At 36.1% G+C, this 9695-nt stretch overlaps 1 protein-coding gene across 3 annotated transcripts; it reads left to right on the top strand.

Annotated features, from left to right (window-relative positions):
* The first annotated feature begins 1224 nt into the window (after nucleotides 1-1224).
* On the top strand, nucleotides 1225-8577 carry LOC147380459 (syntaxin-71-like). Of its 3 annotated transcripts, XM_086431687.1 has the most exons (9): nucleotides 1228-1578; nucleotides 1656-1781; nucleotides 4067-4232; nucleotides 4908-4993; nucleotides 5134-5202; nucleotides 5284-5328; nucleotides 5445-5507; nucleotides 5729-5805; nucleotides 8269-8577. In XM_086431687.1, exons 1-9 carry the CDS (start codon nucleotides 1423-1425, stop codon nucleotides 8282-8284), a joined length of 804 nt encoding a protein of 267 aa, XP_086287813.1. In that variant the 5' UTR covers nucleotides 1228-1422; the 3' UTR covers nucleotides 8285-8577. The 3 variants fall into 3 exon arrangements, with proteins under 3 accessions (XP_086287812.1, XP_086287814.1, XP_086287813.1); XM_086431688.1 differs by lacking the exon at nucleotides 8269-8577 and having other exon boundaries at nucleotides 1227-1578; nucleotides 5729-5809; XM_086431686.1 differs by lacking the exon at nucleotides 8269-8577 and having other exon boundaries at nucleotides 1225-1578; nucleotides 5134-5328; nucleotides 5729-5809.
* Nucleotides 8578-9695: the final 1118 nt, after the last annotated feature.

Here is a 9695-nt window from a genome sequence, read left to right as displayed (position 1 = left end):
TGCAAATCCAATGGGGAGTTTATTAGTCACTTTCTTATTCATCTGTGGGGGTGGTTTGTCGGGTTTGGTCTCACTTCCTTTCTTTGTTTAATTTTTTCTTGGTGTGCCCCTAAATCCGTTTACTACTTGATTGTTGGAGATCCATAATGTTTTTTTTTTGGGCAAAAGAGGATCCTTGGAAATTTTATCACTTCGACTATTTGTTGGGGTTTGTGAAAAGAAAAAATGGGTAAATCTTCAAAGGGAATGAATTAACTCTTCAAGAAATTATTTTCAGCATTGTGGAGTTGTTATTTTACTGGTGTAAGCAATTTCATCTTGAAAACTTTTCGTTTAGATGGGAGCTAATTTGTAGTGGGTGATTCCTTGTGGGGTGGGTTGTCATTTTCTTTGTTTCTTAGCTTTTTTTTTTTTTCCTAGTTTTGCTCCTTTTCTCATCGAGGATTCCTTGTTCTCTTCCTAATAAAATCAGGATTATCAAGAAAAATTGTTTACACAGAGAGATTCTATTATCACACCAACCTTTTCTTCTAAGAGCACCACAAGATATGTGTGTTAATTCTTCGCTGGTATCATATGAATTGGTATACTACTAGTAAAAGTTGGTGTCACACTAGAATCTCTCTTTACATAGAGTTTGGTGTGTCATAAGTAAAGGTTGGCATGTTAATAGCAATTATCAAAAACTAGGAGCACCCCTATTGGCACTTCAACTTTTACTTATTCTAAAAAACTCTCACTTTATTTTCTTAGGTGAATCTCCAATTCGTGCACTGAATACGATGAGAATCCGAGTCTGATACACTGTTCATTTTAATTCCCAAGATATGATTTTTTAGTGAATTCCTCACTTTTATAATCAACGATTTTGTCATATTAGTGATCTCGCTAATAATTTATCAACGAATTCGTTGATCATAAAAGTGACGAATTCATTGGAAAACACATGTTATGGGAATTAAAATGAACAGTGTGCTGAAACCTGAATTTTGTCATTAAGTTCCACGTGTTTTGGAAGAGAGCTTTTATTGTCACACCAACATTTGCTAATGCCACTCCAAGATGTGGTCTAGTTTGCAAAAGTTACTCATGAATTGGGATGGCGTTGGCAAAAGTTCATGCGGCAATAAACTCTCTATTTGGACTGGGCTATACTAAGTAAAAATTGGGGTGCCGATAACAGCTCTCTATTTTATTCCTTCAAGCTGCATCAGTTAAGTTCAACAACATCGACCAGCCTGTCGTCTCTTGGATCCAGCTTCCAGCCTCTCATGGCGGTCTTGAAACTGTTTCTAGCTTCTACGTTTCGTGACAACTGAGAAGAAAGAAAGAAAGAAAAAAACTCTGTTCGAAAGGGTTTCGTTTCTCTCTTTATCTGTTAATTTTTCTGCAAATCTGTTGTTCGCTCTATCTATTAGAGAGATGAGCGTGATTGACATTCTCACACGCGTCGATGCGATCTGCAATAAATACGACAAGTACGACATCGACAAGCAGAAGGATCTCAATGTCTCTGGAGACGATGGCTTCGCTCGCCTTTACGCTGTCATTGAATCCGACATTGATGCAGCTCTCCAGGTTCATTCTCATCTCTCTTTCGATCTCTTAGGGTTTCCTTTTTTTTTATTTTGATCTAATTGGAATTGATTTCGCAGAAATCGGAGACTGCTTCGATGGAGAAGAACAGAGCCGCTGCAGTTGCCATGAATGCCGAGATCCGTCGAACCAAAGCTCGATTGCTTGAGGAGGTCCCAAAGTTGCAGAGATTAGCTCTTAAGAAGGTTTTTTCTTCCTCTCTTTCTCTTTATCTTTATCTTCATTTTCTTTGTTCATGATCTGATTAATTATCATATTTAGATATTTAAATTAGTTGAGTGCATTTTCTTTGCTTGAACCCGAAAAATACTGTAATATTACTTGCAAACATAGTGACAAATTCGGCAAGGTAATTTTTTGGAAAAAATTGGTGAAGTTAGGAAATAACCGGGAAAAAGAAAACAAAATTATGAATTTTCATATTATAAAAATATATTATTAAACAAAATTTGGTCGATTGAAAGAATTATGAATTAATCACGACTTTCTAAAAAATCGGAGAATTTTTTCACTATGTTTGCAAAGGATGTGACCTTATTGTAGTTTGAAAAGATGGGGATAAAAAAAATGAGATTGTAGATATATAAATGTATGAGCATTACTATGAAAGCAAAAGTGATTACTTATTTGCTTATGAATCACGGTGCTAAATCTCGTAATGTAACGAATTATGATTTATTTGTTTTTTATGCTTTTGAATTTTTAGATATTAGCTTACTATTAGAACATGCTGAGATTGCATATCATGAAACAAAATAGTTGGAGAAAAGATTGATGCACGTTGTAGGAAATTTTTTGGATTTCCTACTCCTCGAGATTTGAGTTGCAATAAATGCAGTCTTTTGATAGTCTTTTTTGATGTGCCTTTGTGTCTCCGATCGTCTTCTCTGTCGATTTCACCTAAAAAGACATTGGTGTGGTGTTAGCCAAATGACCTTGGACGATCAAGTTAGTGCTTGAGAAAATTGCAAAACGAAGAAGAATAAATTCAGAGCTAAGTATTATGATTTGTGCTTTGGGGCTTAAGTGGGAGAAGTCCCCCTTTTTATAGAGTGGAGCCAATTTAATATAGAGCATTGAACTCATTTCTAATGGCTCCTCTATGATGACTTGCATTCATTTTCATAAAGACCCTTGATGCTCTGTATTAAAGATCATAAAGATTCACCTCTCATAACACTTGTAACTAACATGAGGAGTGGTCATTATTGTGTAATTACCTTCAACTCAATGACCACTCAATTTTTCGAGATGAATCAGTCAAGTTATGCATCTACAATTTCTTTAGATTCGATTACATTGGACCCTTGGCGATTAAGTTAGACTTAACATCTTCTGTATTGTATTGCTACGGGATAACTTTCCTCAAAGACATTTTCTCTTATCGAGTTGATTCTCAATGTGTCACTCCTTGTGTGACTAATGGGTACAATTCCCAAGAGAAGATAGGAGGGAATAATAATGAGAGAATCAATCTTATAGAGAGAAGAAGAAGATGATATATATATATAAACGAGCCTCCTATCTTGAAGATGGGGAGGGTCAGCTACTTCAAAGGGGCGGAGCACCTATCTTGGAGAGGGGGTGGATTGGCTACTTCAAAGGGGTTGAGCCACCTAGAAGGGTGGATTTACACTGGGGGCACTTGCCCCCACAATTTTTTTTTTTTACTGTTATTTCCCCTCCCCCCCACCCCCCCTCAAATTTTTTTCCACTCTTAATTGGCCCCATGTGGGAAAAATCCTGGTTCTGCCCCTAGTCACCTATCTTTTGGATAGTGGGGTTGGCTACCTCTTCCAACCGGGTTTGGATTGAATCGGATCTTGCTCGAATCTTGAGGTAATTATTTCTATATGTATGGTTGTTTTTTTTAATCCTGAGGAATGGTCAAATTTGGTTCCAACACATACCCCATTTTTTGGGACTGTTTGGTGTAAATTGGACATTGTCTGAATGCAAAGTTCTGGAAAACAGAGCTGGTGTACATTCAGATTGCTAAGGGGGGGATAGGCCAGAAAAAGTTGAGCCAAGGGATAGAATACAAAATTGCTGATTTGTTTTTTGAAGTAATCGGCTGTTTTTCTGTGGTCCTCATTTTCGATTTTTTTTCCTGATTATTTACCTGTGACTATGTTCCTCATATTTCCTATTATTTTTTATTTGAGACTAAAAATGGTTCCCTCTTACTTATTGTGTGCAATCTGTGGATTATTCAGTTCAATGATTTTTTTGTTGTTGATAACTTTCTCCAGTTCATGTTATCGGTATTAGGAACCTATCACATATCACAAATAAAAGGAGTGTTTAGGATCTAATTTAACATCTCCTTTAGTGGAAATATTATCAAACATGTATTTGTGTCATATATACTGTATTCATCATATATACAATATACAATTAAACCAAACCCACAAAAACTTAGCAAGAATTGTACAATTATTTTTATAATAATAAAGAATAACGATGTTAGGTCAAAGGAATTTCAAGAGAAGAACTTGCGATCCGTAATGACTTGGTTTTGGCACTGCCCGAGAGGATTCATGCAATATCAGATGGAACAGCAGCTGGAACAAAACAAACTGGAGGATGGGCCACTTCGGCTTCTCGCCAGGAAATCAAATTTGACTCGACATCAGGTGATTAATTATCCAACATTCCCAACTTATTGAGGTGCCATTTACATCTTCCACATTCTTATTTCGAGTATTTCAATAATTCTTAGGATTTAGGAGTATCAGCCTTTACTCAATTAATTATATTTATATCTTTCCTTTTTTACAACCATAGTACCAAAGTTTGGATTCGGCAATTATGCGGTGAGGGGTCGATTAATTGACATAAAACCGTGAAAATTTCCGCAACTAATCACTATATGATTAAGATGAGTCTTTGGATCAATTATTCAGGATTGACTTGTTCAAGTCTAGTTAGAATTCACATAATTTAAAAAATCACGTTGTGGATGGATAATAAAGAAAACTTGATTCTTAAGGGATTTCCTAATTTTTTTGGAATGTTTTAATAATTTTCAAAAGTTCAGGGTTAGAAGTGTAATTATAAAAAACCTTGAAGGTTTGAACATGGAAGAAAACAAACTAAGTTTGTTTTATATTGTACAGTGCGTGAACTTTGTGGAAGCCTGCTTCTACATGAATTTTTCAGCGTTTTTTAAAATAATCAGTGAATGACCGATATACTCGGCGCATTAAGAATTTAACCGACTATCGTTGGTTAAATCGGCTTACCACTTATTCTGCGATTAATTCCGAAAATTCGCTGAATTTTGTGACAATGTTTTCAACCTATTGCAGATGGAAGATTTAATAGTGAATTTTTCCAGCAAACCGAAGAGTCAAGTCAGTTTAGACAAGATTATGAAATGCGGAAAATGAAACAGGCAAGCACCTTGTCACAATTGTTTTAATTTTTTTGTTTGTGACTGCTTTCAAATTGGAACGAAATAATACCTCAATGTGATTATTTCTACCGGATGTTTTGACCACATACTTGCAAAATATAATTTTGATATTCATGCAGGATGAAGGTCTGGGTGTTATTTCTGAAGGCTTGGATACACTGAAAAATATGGCTCATGACATGAACGAGGTTTGTTATTTTTCACGTTATCCTGCAATTACAAGCAATGTGGAAGAACATATGGATCAAAAATCTTTGTTAAATGTGCAGGAATTGGACAGGCAAGTCCCCTTGGTTGATGAAATTGATACCAAGGTGAGAAATCCGTGCCTTTATTACCTCTTATATTCATTTTCTACTACATCAGTGAAGAAAACAACTTGTAAATGTATTTTATGTGTTACTAGCGTTACTTATATATCATTATACAGGTGGACAGGGCGACTTCTGACCTTAAGAATACCAATGTCAGACTTAAGCATACTGTTACCCAGGTAGTTGGATTGTGTCAAATTTTTTTAGTTCAGTTCAGCTAGACAGCTGCTATTGCCACACCAAATTTTGCTAACCCCACACCAACTGTGTGCAATTCTTTGGTGATTTACATAGGAATTGGTGTGGCATTAGCAAAAGTTGGTGTGGCAATAGCAGCTCTCTATCAGCTATTAGGATTCTAAATTCCATATGAATTTTTTAAAATTTTGTTTTGTTCCAGCTGAGGTCTAGTCGGAACTTTTGCATTGATATTATTCTGTTGTGTATAATTCTGGGAATCGCTGCCTATTTGTACAAGTGAGTTCTTTATCTCCCTCAGTACTATCTTAAGTTCATGCCATGCCATGCGATACTTATATTTTCTTCAACTTTAAGTTTCATTCCACGGAAACGGCCTTTGTCCATCCTCCCCTTGTGGTTTTATCAATTTGTAGTGTTTTAGCCAATGTAACCTGATTTGTGGGTTCACACAGTTCACATGTGGGTTCATGGTTCGTGGTTTGCCACTTGAGAATGAACCCTGTTCATTGGGGTAGACAGACACAAGGACATTTGAAGGTTGAAGTGATGAATAGGGTACAAAAGATGAATGTATTTGGTCATTCTATCAATTTAAATATTTACAAGAATATCTTAATATATCAACTGTGGAGGGGGTGTGAAGAAATTAAGGAAAAATAACGTAATTTGTTGGTTTGCTAACTTTCACCAACTGCAAACTGGTTCACGGTTCAGTACCTCTTTGACAAATTTGCTGACTCTGGTTTTAGCTAATATTAGAAGGGGGGATCGCCTTGTTCGGGTTAGGTTTTTAAGTTTGTGTTTTAAGTAACGAAAATAGTGGGAACAACATGCTTAGAGTTTGTCCATCATTCAGTGTTTTAAGCTCCATGTATTATACGTGTGTAGTTGAAGGACTAATATGAATACTTCATTGTAGTGGTCTCATATAATGGCCTTTATAAATGTCTGTGATATTATTTATGGCCACTAATTTAGTATATAGGGCCATTAATTATGAACATAATGTAAGAAAAGTAAACGGGAGTGCACGGATTCAGGGGCAGCCACAAATTTCTGAAAATTGGGGTAGGAACCTAGGGTTAGCTTGAATTCTCATTCTATTCCAACGAATGATGTCTCTGTGGGAGAGGGAAATGCAGGGATGTCATCAATTCCTTTATATTTTCTCCAACAGTTTTTCTAAAGAATAGGGATGCAGAACAGTGTCCCGTTCCTAACCAAGTTCAGGTGGCACCCCATTTTATGCCACGTGGCATTTTTTGGGACCCACTGATCGTATGGATATGTGGTCCATCCCTTGGTGAACCTACAAACCAAAGATCCTAGTGTTTGATAACTTGTATCCACTAGAACTAAGCTCTTGAAAAAAGTTTAAATCCAACGAATAGAAATCATTCTTAAGACAATGCTATGATCAATGGATGCACATCACCAATCGAACTGATCTTTTGTGTGTAGATTCACCAAGGGATGGACCATATCCATATGATCAGTGGGTCACCAAAAATGCCATGTGGCATAAAATGGGGTGCCACCTGACCTTTGTTAGGAACGGGACACCATTCTGGATCCCTACTCTTTACTAGAATGGCAAGAAGACTGAAAAATGAGCCCCTTGACTAATGATGAGAAGACATATATACCTAGATTTACGTTGAATGGACTTTTTTGTCATGCCAATCCTAGTATTTGTGATAAGGCTTAGATTATGAATTATGATAATGAAGTGATTATTAAACCCAAAAATCAAGAGAGCTGCTATTGGCACCCCAAAATTTACTTATTTCACTCCAATTTCTTAAATTATTTATCCCACCCCACTTAAAGATTAAAACACACTCGTCAAACATTACAAAGGTTTGGCTCAAATTATAATCTGAACATTACAAAATATTAAGTGGTAAGATGTGTGCAATGTTCCCACTCCTTAGGTTCAAACCCCCCCACCCCGTCCCCCCCTTGAACACTACTCACTACTTCATATGTTAACCACTAACCCTATATACCTATCCAAAAAAAATAAAAAAATTCAATAGGTATTTTTAATTATGATTAGGCTCACATAAAATCCTAAACCCCCAAAATAGAAATCTAGTACAAAAAAAATAGAGCTTCTATTGGCACCCCAACTTTTACTTATTCATAACCATTCACTTATTTTCTTTATTTTTAATTGGACCGTAATAAGCAAAAGTTGGGGTGCCAATAGCAGCTCTCAAAATCAATTAGCCGATACTTCAAGGTAATGTTAGACATATTCAAGGTGCTTAAAATGTCTTCAAAGCTTTGTGATGTACCCAGCCCTTTCAAAGTTTTTAAATCCCAAGATTTTTTTAAACCTCTAGTTGCTTCTGTTCATAATTCAATGATCACTGCTGCTTCTTTTAGGTGCATGGTTTTAAAACTCATTTTGACATCTTGTCTCATCCATGAACGAGACCGAGTCGTCTCGGGCGAGATATCCAATTTATTTGAGTCATCTCGGATGAGATTTAAAAAAATGCCTTACAATTAGAACAAACCATGTTTTTTAGATGACTTGTCAACTCGTCTCTTTGGTGGATGATATCGAGACAACTCGGATGAGTTGTCTCGGACAAGATTTAAAACCATGTTTGGGTGTAGAAATTCCAGTTAAAAAGGTGTTTTGGTTAGCTGCTAATGCTGAGTTTCTTTCTGCTTGTTAGTTACTTTTGAAATATTTATTCTAAGGAAGTTGGTTTTGATTTACTGCAGTGTATTGAAGAAGTGAAGTGGCAGTGCCCAAGGATACTCGTAGTCCTTGTTTGATCTTTAACATTGTCTGGTATTCTCCATCTTCTATTCTTTGTGGGGCTTATATGTGCAATACTTGATGTCAGACTTCAAATATATTTTTTTTCTTCCTGTTTTTCAATGCCCTTATGTGTTGATAATGCTTTTTATTCATTGTAGTTCTCACGGTCTCGCCTTATATAAGGACTTATAAAAACCTTTTGGAGTTACTGTTTGGGTTGTATGACTTTATGGTTAATCAGATACTGCTTGGAAATTTCACTGCTCTAATGCTCTTCAGTAAGACTGCAAATGAACTTGTGGAACGTTGCTTATTAATTTGAATTTCACGTAATATATCGGCGGTTTACAAACACATCTCGCTTACTCTCACAAATAATCAAACACTAAATGGTGGCATTTTGAATCAAATGCTGGATCTTTCGCTCTTTATTTTATTTTCTGTCACCAATGATCTATGGTTCTATCCTAGTAAACTGACACTTTAGAAATGCCCGAATGGCAAACAGATAGGAGGTGAGTGGCACCATATGATGGGGTCTCATCCAGGAAATCTCTCATTTGAAATCGTTTTGTTTAGATGATAATAGACATTTGATCTATATATATATTTCGTCCGAATTCCAATCATATTTCTTTCTAATTGTTTTGTTACCAACTTTCCATTGTATCTTCACTTTTGATTTATCTAACTCAATGATTAAATTCAACCTATTTGGAGTGATTGGGTTTACAAATTGGTTAGTGAGTGATTTGTTGTATGTGTGCCAAGCATTACCCTAACTAATTTGTTTCTTTAACAGCTCATGATTCGATCTAGTTAGAAAGAAAACAACCATTTCAATGCAAGAAACTATCGTCTTTCTTGGTTTCTTCATGACAACTAATTAGTCTAGAGGATTAAAGTAGGATCAACCTGCTTTTAAAGCAACTATTCAAGACTTGATAGGAGTTTAAAGGACTTTTCTTTGAAGATTTTACTTTTATGATATAATTGGTAATATTGCGTGAGTAGGTGAATTGACATGCATTTAGCTCTCCTTGCTCTTCTATCTTTCGTTTATGTCAATAAATTGTCTCATCTGTCACCCCAGCCTTACAACGGCATTCCAATAGGAAATTCTTTTGTCGAACTGCAAATCTCTTGATTAATTTAATCAAGTGTCCCCATAATATGACTCGCCAGGTGGAATACTCAACCGACTCTCCGATGTGGACAAGTTCGGGAACCGTGGATCTGTACGTCTCGTGATACACGGCTCCCTTGGGATACACTTTTTAATGGAGAAGTGCAATCGTATATCCCGGGACGTGCAGATCTACAGTTCCCAAGTTTGTCACATCAGGAAGTCAATTGAGTATGCCAGTTGACGAGTCATATTATCACA

This window comes from Akebia trifoliata, unplaced genomic scaffold (assembly GCF_017979445.1).
Source record: "Akebia trifoliata isolate Shusen 1 unplaced genomic scaffold, ASM1797944v1 Contig01398_ERROPOS7289552, whole genome shotgun sequence".
Taxonomy (NCBI): Eukaryota; Viridiplantae; Streptophyta; class Magnoliopsida; order Ranunculales; family Lardizabalaceae; genus Akebia; species Akebia trifoliata.
This window is presented reverse-complemented; position numbering and strand designations above follow the sequence as displayed.

Coding starts and splice junctions, on each gene's coding strand:
- LOC147380459 (XM_086431686.1), top strand. CDS start 1,423: ATGAGCGTGATTGACATTCTCACACGCGTCGATGCGATCTGCAATAAA. Junction 1,579..1,655: donor ACATTGATGCAGCTCTCCAG/GTTCATTCTCAT, acceptor TTGATTTCGCAG/AAATCGGAGACTGCTTCGAT. Junction 4,233..4,907: donor CAAATTTGACTCGACATCAG/GTGATTAATTAT, acceptor AACCTATTGCAG/ATGGAAGATTTAATAGTGAA.